The sequence below is a fragment of the Radiomyces spectabilis genome (genome assembly GCF_025331425.1).
Source record: "Radiomyces spectabilis strain NRRL 2753 chromosome Unknown BYT42scaffold_5, whole genome shotgun sequence".
In the NCBI taxonomy this organism is placed as follows: Eukaryota; Fungi; Mucoromycota; class Mucoromycetes; order Mucorales; family Radiomycetaceae; genus Radiomyces; species Radiomyces spectabilis.
Window position 1 is genome coordinate 1,474,312 of NW_026251930.1, and position 19,439 is coordinate 1,493,750.

General features: G+C 43.2%; 12 protein-coding genes across 12 annotated transcripts; 7 read left to right on the forward strand and 5 right to left on the reverse strand.

Moving 5' to 3' along the window:
• Positions 1-211: 211 nt before the first annotated feature.
• On the forward strand, positions 212-1,124 carry BYT42DRAFT_566397 (superoxide dismutase). The gene is made up of 2 exons (XM_051567972.1): positions 212-408; positions 638-1,124. The coding sequence occupies exons 1-2, from the start codon at positions 243-245 to the stop codon at positions 931-933; spliced, it is 462 nt and encodes a 153-aa protein (XP_051424686.1). The 5' UTR covers positions 212-242; the 3' UTR covers positions 934-1,124.
• Positions 1,125-1,165: 41 nt separating this feature from the next.
• On the reverse strand, positions 1,166-3,149 carry BYT42DRAFT_566398 (uncharacterized protein). The gene is made up of 7 exons (XM_051567973.1): positions 2,919-3,149; positions 2,657-2,849; positions 2,515-2,586; positions 2,371-2,454; positions 2,144-2,309; positions 1,951-2,070; positions 1,166-1,886 (listed from the first exon to the last, which is right to left on the reverse strand). The coding sequence occupies exons 1-7, from the start codon at positions 3,101-3,103 to the stop codon at positions 1,378-1,380; spliced, it is 1,329 nt and encodes a 442-aa protein (XP_051424687.1). The 5' UTR covers positions 3,104-3,149; the 3' UTR covers positions 1,166-1,377.
• BYT42DRAFT_304294 (uncharacterized protein) lies at positions 3,134-4,465 on the reverse strand. The gene is made up of 4 exons (XM_051562933.1): positions 4,111-4,465; positions 4,026-4,051; positions 3,866-3,971; positions 3,134-3,804 (listed from the first exon to the last, which is right to left on the reverse strand). Exons 1-4 carry the CDS (start codon positions 4,373-4,375, stop codon positions 3,557-3,559), a joined length of 645 nt encoding a protein of 214 aa, XP_051424688.1. The 5' UTR covers positions 4,376-4,465; the 3' UTR covers positions 3,134-3,556.
• A 456-nt stretch (positions 4,466-4,921) lies between these two features.
• On the forward strand, positions 4,922-6,880 carry BYT42DRAFT_566404 (uncharacterized protein). Its single transcript, XM_051567974.1, has 9 exons — positions 4,922-4,991; positions 5,053-5,133; positions 5,193-5,243; positions 5,322-5,545; positions 5,614-5,718; positions 5,787-5,933; positions 5,998-6,142; positions 6,230-6,348; positions 6,406-6,880. The coding sequence occupies exons 1-9, from the start codon at positions 4,967-4,969 to the stop codon at positions 6,625-6,627; spliced, it is 1,119 nt and encodes a 372-aa protein (XP_051424689.1). The 5' UTR covers positions 4,922-4,966; the 3' UTR covers positions 6,628-6,880.
• A 266-nt stretch (positions 6,881-7,146) lies between these two features.
• BYT42DRAFT_566411 (cyclin-domain-containing protein) lies at positions 7,147-8,409 on the forward strand. Its single transcript, XM_051567975.1, has 4 exons — positions 7,147-7,276; positions 7,365-7,821; positions 7,909-7,969; positions 8,044-8,409. Exons 2-4 carry the CDS (start codon positions 7,511-7,513, stop codon positions 8,317-8,319), a joined length of 648 nt encoding a protein of 215 aa, XP_051424690.1. The 5' UTR covers positions 7,147-7,276; positions 7,365-7,510; the 3' UTR covers positions 8,320-8,409.
• Positions 8,410-9,026, reverse strand: BYT42DRAFT_566414 (uncharacterized protein). The gene has a single exon (XM_051567976.1). It carries the CDS (start codon positions 8,892-8,894, stop codon positions 8,610-8,612), a length of 285 nt encoding a protein of 94 aa, XP_051424691.1. The 5' UTR covers positions 8,895-9,026; the 3' UTR covers positions 8,410-8,609.
• Positions 9,027-9,194: 168 nt separating this feature from the next.
• On the reverse strand, positions 9,195-10,175 carry BYT42DRAFT_613188 (SUR7/PalI family-domain-containing protein; the record flags this gene model as incomplete). Its single annotated transcript, XM_051571706.1, has 2 exons — positions 9,195-9,945; positions 10,006-10,175. 2 exons carry the CDS (start codon positions 10,173-10,175, stop codon positions 9,195-9,197), a joined length of 921 nt encoding a protein of 306 aa, XP_051424692.1.
• A 1,027-nt stretch (positions 10,176-11,202) lies between these two features.
• Positions 11,203-12,839, forward strand: BYT42DRAFT_566419 (coatomer epsilon subunit-domain-containing protein). Its single transcript, XM_051567977.1, has 5 exons — positions 11,203-11,767; positions 11,829-11,964; positions 12,027-12,185; positions 12,260-12,348; positions 12,413-12,839. The coding sequence occupies exons 1-5, from the start codon at positions 11,340-11,342 to the stop codon at positions 12,519-12,521; spliced, it is 921 nt and encodes a 306-aa protein (XP_051424693.1). The 5' UTR covers positions 11,203-11,339; the 3' UTR covers positions 12,522-12,839.
• BYT42DRAFT_566426 (uncharacterized protein) lies at positions 12,840-13,944 on the forward strand. Its single transcript, XM_051567978.1, has 5 exons — positions 12,840-12,971; positions 13,038-13,055; positions 13,116-13,217; positions 13,307-13,427; positions 13,521-13,944. The coding sequence occupies exons 1-5, from the start codon at positions 12,900-12,902 to the stop codon at positions 13,658-13,660; spliced, it is 453 nt and encodes a 150-aa protein (XP_051424694.1). The 5' UTR covers positions 12,840-12,899; the 3' UTR covers positions 13,661-13,944.
• Positions 13,810-15,444, forward strand: BYT42DRAFT_304420 (uncharacterized protein). The gene is made up of 6 exons (XM_051562934.1): positions 13,810-14,076; positions 14,141-14,340; positions 14,412-14,513; positions 14,568-14,714; positions 14,790-14,846; positions 14,916-15,444. The coding sequence occupies exons 1-6, from the start codon at positions 13,959-13,961 to the stop codon at positions 15,120-15,122; spliced, it is 831 nt and encodes a 276-aa protein (XP_051424695.1). The 5' UTR covers positions 13,810-13,958; the 3' UTR covers positions 15,123-15,444.
• Positions 15,129-16,265, reverse strand: BYT42DRAFT_613192 (ankyrin repeat-containing domain protein; the record flags this gene model as incomplete). Its single annotated transcript, XM_051571707.1, has 4 exons — positions 15,129-15,347; positions 15,470-15,678; positions 15,744-15,980; positions 16,067-16,265. 4 exons carry the CDS (start codon positions 16,263-16,265, stop codon positions 15,129-15,131), a joined length of 864 nt encoding a protein of 287 aa, XP_051424696.1.
• A 103-nt stretch (positions 16,266-16,368) lies between these two features.
• On the forward strand, positions 16,369-18,647 carry BYT42DRAFT_566445 (uncharacterized protein). Its single transcript, XM_051567979.1, has 9 exons — positions 16,369-16,533; positions 16,598-16,987; positions 17,076-17,136; positions 17,206-17,378; positions 17,458-17,730; positions 17,809-17,920; positions 17,991-18,150; positions 18,211-18,262; positions 18,338-18,647. The coding sequence occupies exons 1-9, from the start codon at positions 16,516-16,518 to the stop codon at positions 18,431-18,433; spliced, it is 1,335 nt and encodes a 444-aa protein (XP_051424697.1). The 5' UTR covers positions 16,369-16,515; the 3' UTR covers positions 18,434-18,647.
• Positions 18,648-19,439: the final 792 nt, after the last annotated feature.

Sequence of the window (19,439 nt, forward strand, 5' to 3'; positions counted from 1 at the left end):
AATGAAGAACCCAATGGCGCTTAAGATATTTGGGGCGGGGACAAAGGTCCGAGAAGCACGGATATCTGAGCCGACAAAATTGGACGCTGATTGGTTCAAGAGGATGCTGACAAACACTCGTCAAAATATGATGTCACGTTCATGGATTTGGCGCCATATAAAATGGACGGTCCAGGGACAGCGTCTTTTTAGTTTGCTCTTTTCTTTTATTCCTCAGTTTATCTTTCTTTATATTATTCAAAATGGTTAAGGCTGTTGCTGTTCTCCGCGGTGATTCCAAAGTCACTGGTGTCGTTACCTTCACCCAAGAATCCGAAGGTGCTCCTACCCTCGTCGAAGCTGAAGTTAATGGTTTGACCGAAGGCCCCCACGGCTTCCACGTCCACGAATTCGGTGATAACACCAACGGTAAGGATTTCATCACGGTTTGATACAGTAAAAGCTGATCGTGTGGGATAAGTGAGACAGACCCTATTTCGTTCAAGAAAAAAGGAGGCATTGACACACGCCTCACATCCTTCACGTCGCTTTTTTTCACAAATATCTTGTGTCATCCAGATTGAGTTTAGACTCGCTGTTTTTGGTGGAGTTTAGATGACTGATGAAAGCATATTTTTCGGCGAATCTTTTTTTTTAGGCTGCACCTCCGCTGGTCCTCACTTCAACCCTTTCAGCAAGACCCACGGTGCTCCCGAGGATGAGAACCGCCACGTTGGTGATCTCGGTAACATCAACGCCAACGCTGACGGCAAGGCTACTTTGAAGGTCACTGACAATCAAATCTCCTTGATTGGTCCCTACTCCGTTATTGGCCGCACCGTTGTCGTCCACGCTGCAGTGGATGATCTTGGCAAGGGTGGTCACGAATTGTCTCTCACCACTGGTAACGCTGGTGACCGCTGGGCTTGCGGTGTCATTGGTATTGCCAAATAAATTTGGTCTTCCTAGTATCGTGCAAAACAGTTTCACCAAGAAAAGGAACGTTCCTTTTGTCTTAAAAAAAAAGAAAAAATCGTTTGTACTTGTTATGTAGTGGTTGATTGTAGAGAGCAAAATTGTAGGAGTTAGTGTAATGTATAGTTCTGTCAAAATATACTGAAATGTTTAAAGTAAACCAATGGATGGCGCAATTGGGGTGAGAGGGTGTACGAAGCGACCAACGCGTGTTGGGTGAGATTGTTTCTCGGAGTTTCCATCATGAACCAAACTCAGTCGACCATACCCAGCAGTTGCTCTCGCTTACACATGTGCACGATGGCTGATTTTATTACTGTTTTCGCATTATAGCCGGTGCAAAGAAAGTAGGCATATCTTTTTGTTTTCCTCTTTGTTTTTGTCAATTAGAACACTGGATCTGTTTTGATTATTTGTGATTACTTAGGAAGTTTGACTTTGGTTACGGAATGGATTATTGGTATTATGGGAAAAGGAGCCTGGCATCGGGGCCGGTGATGTGGCGGTAGGCGGTGCGTGAGGTGGATGGGTCGGGTATGTCGGTGGGGAGCTGGTCGCAGATGGTGCTGCTGAAGCTTCAGTTGTCGTGGGAGTAGGTGATGTGGCAGAGGTGTTTGGCGTGGCAGGCAGTTCCAAATTCTGCGGTGGCTCAGATCCTTGTCCTTCTTCTGGGGCGGGAGGTTCATACACAGGAGGAGGTTGTTCATAAGCGGGAGCGGCTTCGCCGTTGTCCACTTGGAAATTGCCACCTAACACAGCATCAACGATTCGCCGTTGTTCCTTCTCCAATGACTCTTGCGTTGTTTCTAAAGCCGCCTTGAGACGAACAATGGCACCGTCCGCATAAGCTCCATACTGCTTGATCCATTTTTGAGCGTTCTCCATATTCCGCTGAGCCACCGCAAGCTTTCCTAACGCGTACTGCGCTTGAACTGTATCGCAAAAAATAGCTCATTAAATTCTATGCTCGGCCAACAACAACATTTTTTCCCATACCTCTGATATCAACGTAATTGTTAAAGTCAATGTACGTATCCAATGGAACAGGAATTTCCGGCAAGGTCTGGCGCGCAATGTGTATACGTCGTTGACACTCCAAATTCCGATTTTGAGCACCTAATGTAAAGCATTTCCTTTCGGTATTAAGAAAATTGGCTGTACGCGTGTAGCAAGATTTTATTGTACTTACCTTGCACGTACGCAATTTGCTGTGCATCCATCATTGGGCCACCAAAGATGTCGAAAGGTTCATATTGAGCAGCTGCGGCTAATAATTGCAAAGTTTTGGCATTCTCTCGCATGGCTGATGTGATATTATGTTCGGCGGCGCTGAAACGTTCTTTGTCTCGTGTGGCCTAGCATAACCAGGGTAAAGAAGTGTCCAAAAAAAAAAAAGCTCTCGTCGGATGAACGTACCAATTCATGTTGCTCCACGTAATTTCTTAGTTCGGCTGAGAGTAATTTTTCTTGGGGGCACTGTTCATCGCCTTCCGCAAACAGCTACGTTAAACGACACGTTAAGTTGACTTTCCAGATAAATGGATCACAACATTCATTTACCTGATTGAGAAGTTGAACCATATCACTGTGTGCGATACCAAGGATATCTACTTGTTGTTGAAGCTCGTGCTCCTATCGTTGTATGGACCCCATCAATCGAAGATCATTGGCGAGAACAGTCCAAGTAGATGGTTTTTCTTACCTTCGAAGTGGTCGCTCCTAATTCGGCTTGCAAACTTTCCAATTCTAGTTTAGCTCTTTGCTCCAGTTCAAATGATCGCTGATACTCGGCTTCTTCTTTGGCAAGTTTTTGACTTTTCTTCCCCTTCAGCATCGCCGCGGCCGATTTCAACGTTAAATGTCGCATTTTACGCACATCCTCCCATTCCTTTTTTCTAACACACGCGCACTTAGTCGATCCTGTCATGAATTCGCATACTTTTGATTGATCCTTTTTCACTCACGAATTCTTTGATAACACTTCCAGCTCCAGCTGTTTCGCTTGTATGCGTTGCGTCAAATTGGCGATTTCATTGGTGGCGTTTTCTAAAGCTATTCTGGTTTCGTGTTGTCTGACAAGAGTTTGGGATAGCTCGAGGTATTCCGATGCTTGCGCTTGGATGCGTTGCGCTAAAACCGACGAAACCATAATGAGCTCATTGGCCGAGTCTGTGCTTGTAAAAAAGAGAATGAAAGCTTTATACGGATTTATTTTAAACTCCCGGCGTGTCACAAATTTCCCGGCAGAATGGCGGATGGGAGAAATCAAATTGTTTCTGACAATGTCAAGCAGAAACAAGCAGAACAAAAAAAGTTCATGCCCACAAAATCAAACTAAACTCGTTGTAAGGAGATATATGAAGAGAACAATATGGGACGTGATTATGTTCAAAGAGAAGCATTATGAAAACCGATGTATGGCGATTTGTCTACCATGTAAAACCGAATACATGGTTGAAAAGGTTGAAAACGGGTAAATGACAGGTCGGAAAGGTATATCGTGTAAATGGATCTGTTGTATCGGTTATCGATTGCTGATGATATCGTCGTATCTATAATCACTTGCTGTTTTGGCCAGATCTTCGAGTACCAGGTGCTACTTTCATTCGCTCCAATCAGCCTCCTCATCGTTGTTTTCGTATGCCGATTGTTCCTGCTCTTCATCGCTAGGTAATTCTTTGTCTTCATCAGACCTCGGCAATGAATCACCTGCTTCACTGTGCGCGTCCATATCATCGGCATACGGTGGATCATCGATGTGGAGATCGTTTCCACGCTGCTGGTTATATAGTCTGTATTTTTCACTAAATGGCATTGCTGTATGTCGTGCATATTCCTCCATAAGAAATCCTAGCATTGACTCAATGTAAATTACGACAAGTTTTCAACAAAGATGAGAGCGCGCCTTTACCGAAACATGACAGGGCCTCTGGCTCGAATGCCTGTTCCATATGAGGACTGGGACGTTTAAACCTGTAGTGAACTGAAGCTAAAAGGTGAAGAGCTTCCAGCATATTCTACGATCGACCGGTGAGTAACGCTCATTCATTGATTTAATTTAACATGCTCACCAATGGAGGACACTTCAGATCGGACTCTATGAATCGCGTTAACGACGGTGGGGATTGCAAAAACGACCATAGATAACTCACTCACCTTCAAGGGTAGAACGGTGCTTCTTTTTCCGGTCACCATAGTAAAACACATGTTTATTAAATGGCATATCCGTCCAATGTTTGTCATGAAAATCCTTGGATTTTCTAAGAATGGGAGGACCTCCGGGCTGTTTATATTTGGCTCGATCATCAACGGCTTCTTTTATAAATGCAGCGATTAATTGGTCATTGCTAGCAGGATCGGCAGACTCAGCTCGCAATTTCGTGACATAAGTAGGCTTTGATTTTCTAGCTTTGGTTTTCATGGCCACCAGAGATCGGGATCGGATGCAGTTTTGACTTTATTGTCAAAAACCGGCCCTCTGAAGGACAAAGCAGTCCTTCCAGCTCTATTCCTTTGTCGGAATTGGAAATGTTTCTTTGCAGACACAGTTGAAAGCAAAAAGAGATTTGTTTATAACTTTATGTTATCCCTTCTTACTGTAACGATGGCGATTATGAGTGCACTCATTTATAAGAACGATTGAACACGGAATTACCCTTTCCTTGACGCAGATGGATTGATAGAGCGTTGCTGTAGACGGTACAGACGATTATTTATTTCCGGGACTTCCCATGAAAGATTTCACTTGGTCTTGTTCTCCCTTGTAAACTTGAGATGAAGCAACCGTATCCATTGTACAATGTGACTAGTAGTTTTGATAAAGATGACATTATAACCGCACCTTCCTTGGGATTGCGTGCAGCGTATCAGCCCAGCTGGTGGCATGAAATTTCACAGTGACTGCTGACAGAGACATTGTCGCCGCTTCATTCTGCTGTTATTTGATTCTCAGCCCAAAGACGTTGGACGTTTTCCATTTTCCCTTTCCGACAACCCCTTTACCGAAACCACCATGTCTCATCAGAGCGGTATCCAAGGTAGGCGTTACAGCACTTTGAGAAGGGAGAATATCCGGCTAACTTATCGGTGAAAATAAAGTATCAGAAGAACTAGCCAAAACTTTCGCCGAAGCTGTGGCCGACGGCAATACCCGTATCCTTCGCGTCTCCATCATCAATGGTAACGTCAGCTGCTGACACTCGAATGACGCCATGTGCTCATCTCTCTCTTGGAAACAGAATCCTTGACGCCTAATGGCTCAACTCCCGTGAAAGGCAATTTTGAACAAGGTAGATGGTTTTATCAAGGAAGAAGTGTGAAAGTACGTTGCATTATCTAAAAGGATATGAACTTTGCCTTGTGAATAGACTATGATGATATTACCTCATTCCTCGAAGACACCACACCTGCTTACATTCTTATGCGACTTGATACGAAAGCCTCCTCAGGAGAATACGAATGGCTTCTCGTGACCTATGTTCCTGATCATGCCAAGGTTAGAGATAAAATGCTCTATGCCTCCACTCGAAACACCTTGACAAAAGAGTTGGGCGATTACCGATTTACCGATACGCTCTATGGTACTCTATCAGTAAGTGTCTCCTCTGTCGCTCTTGATCTTGTAACCTGAATAGATTGCATCAATATTAATTTTTCTAGTCCGAAGTCTCCTTGGATGGTTATCGAAAGCACCAAAAACATAAAGCTGCCGAGGCACCATTAACGCAACGAGAACGAGAATTGGCAGAGATCAAACAGGCAGAGGTATTGCATGAATGAATCGGATTTTTTCCACGTGAGGGGAAGTATATTGACAAGACGATATGGTGTAGGCCAAAGCGGTGTCGGATTATCAGGGCACCACTACTCGAAAATCATACGCACCGGGAGTGGCTTTTCCAGTGACGGAAAAGGCTCAGGAAGCTTTACGCGTGTTAAATCAATCCAAAGAAGCACGTGAACATAATTTCGTGTCGTTGGTAAATAACAGTCTCTTTTATGCGTTTGAGATTGGGCTGGGATCATTCATTGAAGTTGTGGTAGGTTTTTGATAAAGAAACCATTGATCTTGACACAGCCAGCCATGTCCCTCGATCGGAAATCAAAAACGCAATTCCTGCCCATGCTCCTCGATTCACTTTTTATGTATGCGAACACGAAAGTGATGGCAATACTCAGGAATCTATAGGTACGACAAAAAAGGGATGAGACAACTGGAGAAACGTCGCTTCCCCTTTTTTCTGTTGTGGAAAGTCGACTGACAGATGACATTTAGTGTTCGTGTATACTTGTCCTCCGTCGTCCAAGATTAGAGAGAAAATGCTGTATTCGGCTTCCAGAGCCAATATTATCAAAGCCGCTGAAAGCATGGCCGATCTCAAGGTCGTTAAAAAGGTACGATCAATGTGAACCGTTTGATCTGAATATCAGGGAAACTTAACGATCATGTAGCTTGAAACGAGTGACCCCACCGATATCACAGAGGAATACTTATTAGAAGAGTTGGCTCCACCTGTCAGTACGCGTCCATCGAGTAGTTCATCTGTCGATAGCCGCGGCAGCGGTTCCAGTGTCGTTAGTGATCGTATTCAAATGTTGGGTGGAACTAGAGCCGGTGGTTTCAAGCGGCCAGTTCCTCCGGGAAGAAGACGACCGACCGGAAATCAATCTTAGACTGTCAATCGATGCCAATAAAGCATCCATCATTCGCTTTATCGTTATAATTATTCATCGGCTGTGCACCAGTAGTCTCGAAGAAAAATGGCGCATTCGATCATCTTTTATGAGCGATCACTCAAAAGAAAAAAAAAACATGATTGAAATGAAACCGATTTGGAGGAACAACATCAAAACGGTCAAAATGGGAAAAGAGGAGTTTTACTGATCTGTTTTATTTTTAAAAAGTGTGGAGTTTGTTAAAGTCCGGAAATCCATAATTACCGGGAAACACACATTCTTCCCGCTAGTGGCACGTTTTACGTTACATGGATGATCGATAGAAGCATCACACACTTGATGTGTCATGTCTGCTAAAGCAGAGCTTCTTTTTTATTCGATAAGGATGACAAAAACTTTTCACACTGTGGGTGTTGTAACAATAGGCTGTCACGCTCTCTCATTTCCAGCCAACCAATTTGCCATGTGGAAGCGAGTTCAGGAGTCAGTAGCATGACTGATCTTTCGGTAAATTAGCTTCGACGGCACGGTCATTTTAACATGCTTTTCATTGACCGAGCCGACGCAATGTCAAGATATTTCATGGTCCACAAGGAACTATCGCACTAAAACTGTGGAAGTACCGTACTCACACCCGGTTTTCGTTGTTTGTTGATTTTGTTCTCCCTTTTTTTGGGTTTTTTTGCTCTTCTTTTTCAATCTTTTCATATCTATTCTGACGGTTCATTGATCAGGTTCTCTACAGAGATTTCCTCCGTATCGATACAAGCAACGAAACCCTTTATTATTGTCGACCAAAAACAGAAGATTCTTCCCCTGTTGCTGTTCTTTATTTTCTGGCCAACCTGTCATCGTTCGTGTCTATTGGTTTCTTTCTTTGATGGCCGGTTATTGTACATTAGATTTAGCCAATTTTCCTGTTCAACGTCTAGTTGTTATTGTTGCCAATCTCTTGGACGCGATCATCACGACTAACGATAAGCTAACTATGGAAAGAGTGACCACACACTTTGATTCTCGCGCCGTGCCGTCTATCACTGTCTCGGCTTATCTTACGAGGATATTAAAATACGCGCCGTTTTCCAACGAAGTGCTCTTGTCATTGCTCGTCTATTTTGACCGTATTGCTAATCGCCATCAACATGCATTTATACTCGACTCGTTCAATATCCATCGGCTGCTGATCAGTAGGTAATCATCGTATTATCATGGTTACGAAAATACTACGGTAGCACAGGCGGTCGGGAAACTGTCCTGTATCACTCATACGTTCCATAGCATAGTGATAGCCTCCAAATTTTGGTCCGATGTGTTTTATTCTAATTCACGATATGCCAAGGTGAGCTTCTCTGGACGTAAACGCTTGCTCAGCTATTAACGATGCCTATCTGGTATTTTTTTTTTTTGGTCTAGGTGGGTGGTTTATCCGTCCATGAGATGAACAAACTCGAAATAGAGTTTCTGTTTCTGTGCAATTTCGATCTGCATGTGCGCCTCGAAGACTTGCAAACCTATGGCAATGAGTTATTAGCCCATGCAACTTATCAGCAATCCTTGGTGGAACGATGTATTGTTTTGAAGAAGAGGAAATCACCGGAAGAAGATCATGGATATTTCCATCAAATTATTTCAGTGTCAAAAAAAGCTTGGCTTCATGACATTTTATCCCCAGGAAACACGGCTCATTGAAACATGACACCGATTCATTATCCTTGACGACTGTAAACTGTATTCAAGATACCCCTCATTTTCATGTACATGCATCCTATACGTTACATAAAAGCTTGTGTATATTGTAGCTGAAAAATTGACTATCCTAGTTTATTTGACCACCAGCCTATTTCGAAATTTTTAAGCTAGCATTTGTGAAGGAATTTGATTTTTCGGAGCTTGTACCGTTCGGACGTGCTCCACCATGGCGCTAGGTGCAGGCTACAGAGTTTGAAAACCATGTACGTTAGCATTATCTCCAACAGTTATCATACACAAACATCATTTACCATGCTTTGTTGGGCCGGATCGGCATGTCGGTAAAATTTGTACTTGTATTCCGGTTGTGTAGCTTCAGCTTCATTACTCCATGGATGACCACTGGGCGTCAAATGTACCAGCTTTGAAAAATGCGAGTCGACTTTGGCACCGGCAACGTAACCAGCGACGCCAAAAGTCGTTGCTACCACTGCAAGAAGTGGGAAGATTTCAGAATCAATGGACAAAAATTGCATAAAAGTGCGACTTCGGCCAGGTGCGAAAAATCCAGACATGATGAACAAAAAGAATTAAAAATTGAGTTCTACGCAGAGAGATTTTGTTTCTGGTTTATATGAGTTTTTGCGCGCTGTTATGCATCGCTTGTCATTTAAGCTTATTGGGTATTAGCTGAGTCAGAGTTTGACACATGGATGGCATGGGAAAAGAATCCTTTTCACAATTTTTTTTATTACGTCAAAATTTTTTTCAAGACAATATCCAACCAATCAAATTAAATTATTATGCGTAGAAATTATATTCAAGTAGTATTTTCGACATGGGAAATCCAAAAATAAGCAATTAAATTTTCCGGTTTAAACTGCGTTGGGGTTGTTGTATCCTGCTGATGAGTACGCATTAGGAGTAGTGGGCTGATTACCGACAGCGGATGTATTGTAAGGTGTGTTTGTCACCGGTTGTGGCTGATAAGGGTTTCCGGCTGGGTTGGGACCAACAGTAGGATCGACTGCATTACGACCAGCAGTGTCACCAGTGTAAGGTTGATTACCAGCGTAGGGTTCATTAGTCACCGGTTGGGGTTGGTAAGGGTCTCCGGGAGGCGGTTGTTTGGCTCCGACCGCAGGATCAATTCGAGCATCATCACGACGACGTCTGACACAGAAACCGCTGAGGGTGTTCAGCAAAAAGCTCATCAAGGTGGCGGCGGTAGCACCGACAAGACACCATATGGAGTTTCCAAGATAACCGTTCCAGTTACTATCCGCGTTTCTCAAAATGTGAAGACCGCGGAGAGCCAAGACCAGTGCCAAAATAAGGGAAGCCAAAGTGACCAAGAAATTGATGAACGAATACCCAGACAATGAAGCACTGACGCCTCGGCGGCCAAAGCAGGAGAAAGGCATACTGATCAGCCATAAGAAGAAGCTGAGACCCATACCTATGAAGACCAAGGCGAACAAAGCCAAGAAGAGACTCTTGATCCGCTTACTTCCAGCCTGATTCGGCAACGCTTGGCTGATGCCCGGTGTGTTTGCCCAGTTGTATCCCGGTCGTGGGGAGTCGCACGAGTTGACATTGCCACTCATGTCGGTATTACAGTAATTCCTATCAAAGAAGAATTGTTAGTAAGTCATGAATAAAGACGACCGGTTCGGTTCAACCTACCATAATCCCATATTGTAAGCTTGATTTTGCGGAGCATTCTGAGCGTGAGCCAAATACAGATGGCGCAAGAAGACGCGATTGGAAACTTGACCGATGAGTGTAAACAGTTGAAGCAAAAACGCAAAAAGCGCAAAGAGAGACGCCAATGCAATAAAGAGACCTCGTAGCATGGTAAAAAGTGATGTGAATGAATTCAAGAAGAATTAATTACCTGCCATGTAAGTTGTTGCTTTAATCGCTTTCAAGAAAAAAAAAAATCCGATTCCTTGAAATCCCTTGCAACGGACACAAACCCTTCCTGTCCCTTGTTATCCTGTTCCAACCTCGCCAAATATGGTCTAAAATATCAGTGACCATAAAACATGGTTGGTGACCCGGTGGACCGATGAACTAAAACTAGGGTTAGTGTGCGTGAGGTAAAATACTCTGGGACAACATCATCGGTTTTTTCAATGGATCAGGAAGGCGGAAAGAACATTACACAATATTGGTAAATTTTATTTATCTGTCAAGCCATTAATAGTATCGATACCATATGTAAACAAGCATATCATGTCACATTTTGCCTGTAGGCGCCCTTTGTTATTATGAGCATATTATAGATAGCGTCCATCCAGCTGTACGGAGGAAATCCGTTTTATGCAGAATTGAATAAGATAGGGAACTGAGAAGCCTAAGAAATGAGACACAAAAATATAAGTCAAAAGACATGTTTACACCAGTTCTTACAATATTTTGAGAGCAAAAAACAGAAGGAGAGGAGCAGTGGGGCATGCATAGGGCTAACATCCTAATCGAAAGCACCACCTCTTATTTTGCAGACACGCTATAACTATTCTATGATACCACGTGTCGAGCATCATCATTATGCTCGGGAACAGGGATGCTCATATATAGTCGACAAAAAGGTGACGTCTATATATACTGGAGCTACTGTAAAAGCTGTGGGAATGTTCAAGTTGACATTGGCCAAAAAGGTGAAGCAGTACTGAAATAAGGTTTCTATAGTCAATAGAGCGTATCCCAGTCGACAATCACCAGCGATTTTTCAATTGCAGAAACTCAATATACAAAGCAATAAAAACAATAATATAAATGTTTGTGCTATCTTCCCAAAAGTACTAAAGAATTTGATGGTAACGATGGTATATTACTCACTGTTGTATTCACAACAAGATGGGATTAAAAGACTGGCTGCTCTATGACCGAGGGACGCGTTCACCTTAGTGACCAAAATTAAACCCAGATTTTGGAAGACAGGTTGTTGCTGAAAGTTTGAAAATTTCAGGCCACGCGAAGTCGTTCTTCTTTTCAAACGAACTGCATACACAACAATGGACGAAGAATCTATCCTTTTTGGCATCCGCAACCTGTTTGCTCTTGGCAACTATCAGACTGTCATCAATGATGTTAGTTCAAGCAACGGGCTGTTCTCCCCAGAAGCCAAATTGGAGGCACAGACGTATCTTTACCGCTCCTATGTCGCTCAAGGCAAATACAACCTCGTCATCAACGACATTGCCGATAACCAAGAAGCCGCATTGAAAGCAATAAAACTATTGGCCACTTACCTGCAAGCTAAACAGAAGAACCAAGTAGAAACTTGTGACCAAGTTCTTGAACAGGCTCGTCAATTACTTGAAGAGGGCGCCAACAGAACCAATGCCAGTATTCAGACAACCATCGCCACCATCTTTGTCAATGCCCAACAAACAGAAGAAGCTCTCAAAATTATTCACTTGCGTCAAAAGAAGCTCGAATGGTAGGTGTAACTATGCCCTGCGTGGAATGTTGACTGGATGCTCATGGTGACTGTCACTTAGTGCTGCTTTGGCTGTACAAATTTACTTGCAAATGGATCGCTTGGATTTAGCACGCAATGAAGTGAATGCTGCCAAAGCATGGGCGGAAGACGCTTTGTTGTTGCAAATGATGGAGGCCTGGGTTGGCTTACGTGTGGTAAGTAGTCAAGTGCAATGGCATTCGTTCACGAGCTCACTGTCAGTGGTCCATTCTGCAAGGGTGGAGAAAAGTACCAGGAAGCGTTTTATATCTATGAAGAATTTGGACAGTCCAGTGCGTCGCAAACGATCAAAGTGATGAACGGCCAAGCCGCTGCTCACATTGCCCTCGGTCGCTATCCCGAAGCCGAAAGCATATTGTTGGAGGCATTAAACAAGGTAAAGTATTCTGTGGTGATGGATTCGTTTTTAACCTAGGTAGAAAGTGTTGTTGACCGTGATTGAGTCTATAGAACAGCGATGATCCTGATACTCTTGTCAATATGATCGTATGCGCTAATCTTACCTCCAAGTCACCTGATGTCGTCAACCGCTACGTGAAGTAAGTGTCCTTTGCAGAAAACATGTTGGACTCACTGGAATCTCATCCCAATCAATTTCTACAGCCAACTCAGAGAAGTCGCTCCCCAACATCCCTTCATCCAAGATATGGATCTGAAATCCAGCTTATTTGACCGTACCGCGGCACGATTTGCCTTGGTGGACGCTTCCTAGCTGCAAATTCTTTACGCAACGATTCTTGTGAAAATACTGATAATAAACCGAATACTCTCTTTTGCCAACCAACTGCGATCACTATTCGAACGTAGATATAGATTATATGTTCCAAGCTCGAATTTATCGATAACCATGCTGTCGTTTAACGGGCTTAGTGGCGTGATGGCAGGTCCGTTTTTTCTTTGGGCTGTCCGCACCGATCACCACCCAAAATGGCTGGCGTTTCCGTACCCAAAGTTTTCTCCGCTACTTTTTCTGGGCTACCCATTCTACAGCTGGCTTTGAAATTGTGAAAATTCGTGCCACGTGCACGCCTAAAAAAAGCACTTCTCTTGATTGCTTCTCTTCTTTGCTCCGTTCTTGAAGCAGCTGCCAATGATGCGTATTGATACTTCTACTGGGACTGCTCAGACAGATTTTCGCACAGCGGTCATACAGAACCATTGGGTAATGCTCAACTCACAATGATGATGTCTGTACATTCACTAACATGGATGGATGGCTGACATGCAGAACGATCCACCCAAAAATGTAAGAGAGAGATCCCATCTCCTGCCCAGAAGACAGTGACATGTTGAATCACAGCGCTAGATATTTCAAAAAACTTCCGAAGACCAAAGTGCGGATATCAACATAGAAGAGATCCAGAAAAATATCCAACATCAAGTCACTATTTGCACGAACACGTTTACGGTATGTTTGTTATCTGCATGCACACCAGCGGATGGTCCGAGCATAAACGACGACATCACCAGATGCTAAAATTGCGAACCTTACATCAGAGTGGAGCCAATAAGCGGATAGCGGACGATACCAGTCGTCGGATGAATAGTCTGCTGAATGATCTTGGGCAAAATGTCTTGACAGAAGTCGTGATCCAATCCCTAAGTCAACTCTGTTTAGGTAAGTTTCTGTTGCTGTTATTGGGAACCAAGGATACGAATGGCGAACAGTCGAAAGGAGATCGACTTACTCATCCATGAAAACTGGAAATAGCTTTGCAAGAAATGAATTGGACACGAGCTCAGGAAATTCACCGACAGCTCATGACGACTGAATACGAGAAGCATGGGATATGGCTTCTTGGACTGAAGCGTCTAATTGATCTTTCTGAAAAAGCATCTGCATCTTCGTAAATCATCTTTACATAGAACTCCAATTTTTAATCCTCATCGTATCACCGTAACCGCGAATGCCATTTTTATCGCCGTTTTTTCGCGTATCACTCTGTCTGTCCTTGTTCACAAAACTAGTCTGCACAAAAGAGAAATAAAGTTAATGCATGAACCTTGAAAATGTGGATAAAAGCAGCAATAATGCATTAGCGAAAGCTCATTTTTATGCAAATGCTTTTGGAAATTTCGTTCAGCCTGTGTAAAAAGTCACAGGAAATTCAAATGGGAGAGGGGACCAGCGGAGCGGATTTTTCCAAGCATGGCTTCCCAGGATGGCGTGCCGTTCATCGTGTATATCCCTTTTATTTTATGCATACTGAGCATCTTGTTTCTTCTCAGTCTTCGCCGTCGTCAGCAACAGCTTTCAATTGAAACCGGTACCTGCTTTTTTTTCACTTTGGATGCCCTGCATTGACTAATGTTTCGAATTTACTGCACAAGATGTCTGGCTGAACAATGACGAGGTTAACGAGGACTTGACGCTGCATGAAGTACCTGCGAATGAAGACAGTGCTGACGAAATGGGTGATCAACCGGTCGATCCCGAAGAAGGATCATCAACCGCGGTACGAATAAAAAAAGTGGGTAAAAAGAGAGGCAAGAAACTGCAACGAAAGGAGCATATGCGTCAATACCATGAGGTAAGCACGGTGTTAGCGGTTGGCTGACCCCTACTGCAAATTGACGCTCTTTTTTCTTTGCTGGCAAAAAGTATATGTTGCAACAGCGTGATGCAAGGCGAGCCCAGGAAGAAGCGATGGCGGAGCAGTTTCAACGACGAAAAGCTGAAGAGGCTATTCGACTCGCGGATGAAGTAAGCATAAAAGAGTACTACCAATCATCCATTTTCTTATTCTGGCTTGCGTAGATTGAGCGTCGGAGGAAGGAAATGGAGAAAAAGTTGAAAAATGAGGAAAAAGAACGACAGAAACAGCAAAAAGCCGAAGCAAAACTATCCAAGGCGAAGCAAGCGAAATACGAAAAATACCATGCACGTGTAGCGAACATTGTGAAGGTACGCTGAATCAAATCGGGAAAAAGCGTGGCTTGTGGGATCTGAAGCTAAATGATGCTCTGGGAACCTATACAGCGAGAAAAAGTATGCACATCCGAATATTTAGCAAATGAAATCCGTATAGACGAAAAGGTATGGATGCAAGCTTTATTTCTTGTCGGATGACCTTGGAATAGGAAGTTTAAAGATGTCAATATCTAGGATGTGCAAGCTATTTTGGAACAACTGTGTGCTACGGATCTGGATTTTGAATTATCATTATGGAATGGGACTACGTTCTTTTTTGTTACAAGGAATGACTACGAAGGATTGGATACAGTTTTAGCGAATTCAGGAAAGATAAGGATCGACGATGTTCTCGAGCACGGTTTATCATTCCCAGGCACATCCACAAATAGAGAAGTTTAAAACGATCTACAGCTGGAGCCTTGTAATCATATCACGCAACTCTTTCATTACTTCCAGATCCTTGCTGGCCGAAGCCTGATTTGGCGTATCGTCCAAAGCAACTGATGATAATTTGGAAGTAAGATCATCCAGGTCGCGAGATGTACTTTGAATGCTGGAGGACGGTTCTATACTGGATGAACTGGAGGCTTCGTTACTGACAAAGTGCTTCAATAACCGAATGATCTGCAAAATAGTAATACAATTAATTACCAATGAATTAATCATGAGAAAACGGGGAAATGAGTCTGTAAGAGTTCTCATTTCGTATTCGTTTTGTTGCACGTTTAAACGAGCGAGTCACTTACTTGGATAACTTGCTTGATCATGGGTTCATGGGGTGATGAGGCGATATTATCTGCCTCATCGAAAGTGTTTTCACGTTTCCGTATTAACATATCTAGTCGTGATTGAGCGAGGTATAAAGGTGAGCGTGGTGAAGCTCGTTGTTGGATGGGTACAGGGAGTGGCCCATTGTGCGGGACGGAGGATCGCATGGTGGGAGCCACCAGAGCGCCTAAAAATCAAAAACTGTTTAGTAAGGGGGCGATGAAATACCTGTAATAATGATTGTCAGCCTACCTGCTTCCAGGAGAACCAAGACGGTTTCCACGCTATTTGATACAACGGCCAGATCCAAAGGTTTGTTTCCGATAATATCGCCTGTGGGATTATTGACATCGGCGCCCCACGAAATTAGCGCACGGACAATCTCCGCATGGCCGGCCGCACAGGCAACAAGAAGCGGTGTACGCAGTTTGGCATCACGGATCATATCAGGATTCAGCAAAGGCCTTGTGTGAGTGAGTAAGTGGGTGACTGCACAAGTAGAAAATAGCGCTCGGTGAGTATTCTCTGATCATGCCCAGCTGATTTTTCTCCCAAATAACGTGCATATATGCTACCTGTATCCAAGTCTCCTTTACTGCACGCCGTCATGAGCGCTTCTCTTTCTCTGGTATTGACAAATACATTCTTCAAGCGTCCGAGGGTCTGAACTTTGTCAGTATGGCTGTGTTGATTAATACGAGATTTCGCTGATTTATGCAAGAGAATGTCGTTTGGGGTACGGGCGGAAGCGGAAGACCCGGAAGTCGTCGACATTGACCTACTGGGGCGAATGGGATATGCATGGCACGAAGTAGCTGATTTATGCTTGTGCATATGATGAGAATGCATTGCAGAAAAATAAAAATAAAAAAAAACGCCTCGGGCAATCAGGTGAATGAAGGCTGGAACGACAAGGAAGAATTAAAGAAAAAAAGGGAATTTTCGGCAACAGCAAAATTTGAGGTTCTTTATCCGTCACTGCGACGATATTCTGATCTGTCAAACGTAATATTAAAATGAAAAAATGTTGAATGAAAAAATGGTCAGTAATTGATGCGTCATAAACAGAAGAACAACCGGTGACTGATCTTGTGGTTAAAGTATAGGTTACAAATTCCTCCTCTGCTCACCCTTTCTTTCCTCTTCTTTCTTTATTTCTTTTGATTGTTTACAAAATGCATGTCATCATACTAATGCTCACTGCAATAATGGGATTCATTGGTTCCCCTTGCAAAGTCGCCGCTTACGGTGTGTACCAACAGGACCTTCAGCAACAGCCTTTTGCAGCTTGGACACAAACAGTTGATCCGACCTTTATCACTCCGTATTCGGAACAATGGGTCCATATGCTGGAAAGCATATTTAATGCTTGGGGCACCCATAACGCTACAGACAAGGAAGAACACTGCTTACATAAGCTTCCCGAATTTACTTGCTCGCCCATGCTTTGGGACGATGCCATTAAACACCGAGATGCTCGCCATTTGCGGCCTCAGGTACATGCACCTTCACCAACAATCCAGCGATATGTCCAAGTAAAAAGGTATCTGACGATACGCTTCTTTTTTTCCATTGAAATTCCAGGATATCAAATCCATCGTTGCCTTGGGTGATAGCATTACTGCTGGATTTGGTATGCTTTCTGGTAGGTCTCCCTTTTGACAGGTCCTTGAATATATGTAATGGGATTATCTAAGTGCACACCATCATCCAGGACGTCCGCCTTTTGCCTCACTTTGGGAATATCGTGGCAAGGCCTTTTCAGCAGGAGGAGATCCGGGAGAATATACTTTAGCCAACTTTCTTTCCACATACACAGATGACATTCGTGGCGCACCTGTTGGAGTGACATGGCCTTTATCACGTGGCAAAGGTCTCAATGAGGCGGTAGGTAAAATCAATCCCACGAGCCGGAGCGGCATTGTATCTCGCAATATTGACATTCCACGAAATCATATGTTGCAAGATCACAGGAGCAAAATATCAAGAGCTTGAGCACGAAGTCAATCGCCTTGTTCGAATATACAGATCATCAGAATATTCTGCACTGAAGCAGGAATGGAAATTGGTCACACTGTTCATCGGAGCCAATAATGTCTGTCTTTTATGCACCCCACCGGTGACCAAATTACCTGACGTGGCTGATGTCGATGTCTTGGAACAATCCGTCCGACGTGTTTTAGAACGCCTGAGAACAGACATTGGCAAATCATTTGTCAATCTCGTCGGTCTCTTCAATGTAGGCTTGAGATTTTTTCATGTGGATGTTGACGGTTCTCAAAAAGCTGGATACCCTGCTTATCGTTCATTGCCTTAGGTCTCGAGTGTGTTTGAAGCATCACGTGGTGACCCTTACTGCGAATACCTATTTGATACCACCCACATGTTTATCTGTTCCTGTATCCAAGATGACGACAATCAACGACAAGGTATGTTTCATCGGCTGCTGAAATCTTACTCACCCTGAAAAAATGGTACAACTTACCGCCCATTTGCTAGCCGCCGATCATGTGGTATACGAATATAATCGACGTTTGGAAAAGATTGCGCTAGAGTATGCGGAACTCAATGATCCTGGGTTCGCTGTTGCTTATCAACCTGGATTTGCTGCGTTTCCAGTGAGCAAATATAAGCAAAGCTATTTTAGCGGCGTCGACTGGTACGTTATTGCGAACTATGCGCCAGCCGCGTATACCACCACTCACACCTATTGATATAGTTTCCATCCCAACCAATGCGCTAATCGAGTAATGGCTATCGTATTGTGGAATGTAAGTCGTGTGCAGGCCAAGAGCTTCAACTCATCGCCATTCACTGAGTGACGATTAACGATCGTGTCTCGATAGAACATGTTTTCCACACCGGAAGAAAAGTTAATACCGTACGATGTCGAAAACCTGACAATTAAATGCCCAGACAGCCACCGTCCATACTTGCAATAAGGTGCGACAGAGGCAACAGTTCCCTTTGAATAATTCTGAGTGCCAATAATGGTGGGTCTGCCACCGCACACCAACTAGGCATGAGCTTTGTATATTTTTTTAAACATTAAGTCAAATACCTTGGATGACGATGCTTCACAAGATTGAAAGATCAATGTACTTGAGCACAAATACATACTCTTTTTTTTCTTTTTTTTTTTAAAAAAAAAAAAAAAGAAAGGAAGGAAAGTTGTCCCCGGTCGACCAGAAAAAGAAGTTTTCGCCGCACAAACAACATGCGGGGGTTGTAGGACGTTAACTGTTGTATTCACATCAAACATATATGCAATGGTTTCTAAGTAATAGTTATAATATAAGTTGATGCAAATATGTATTTTATACGAGGACTAATGTGAAGCAAATGGATTACATAGCGATGAAAGTTGTTGTAAGCCAATAAGATAAAAACAGAGCCAAGTTTGAATGAATTGTTCCTGATAGACAAGACATTTTCTCTTGTCGAATGACAAAGCAGAAAAACAACGATTGATGTCGCGTAATGCCATATTATTCCGTATCTTTTGTTTACACAAGAAGAATGCGGCTTAGTCGCATGAAATGAATGCAGATCGAGCTGTCGACTCGGACAGCTTTGTTGAGTGCTTGTTGGTCATGTCCTTGGATCATCTGTTCTTCTTTACTTATCTCGTCCTCTAATTGATAACTTGGTAATGTCTAACCAGTTTTCGAAGTTCTAATTGGTATTCATTGTTCTCGCGACGTTAAACGTTGTAATTCCGGCACGGGAACCATCCCGAGTTCCCGATGCGATTTGTTTCACAACCATTGCTCCCATGAGCATTCCACCAAAAAGTTTCTTTTTTCTTACAGCAAGTAAACTTGCTTGCCATGTTCCTAAAGTTGGTTCACGAAAAATAAAAAGTAGCGGAAAAAAAACGAGGATTACCAAAATTGCACAATCCTTTTTTTTATCTTGCGGTGGCCTAAATTTGTGCCATAAATGGAA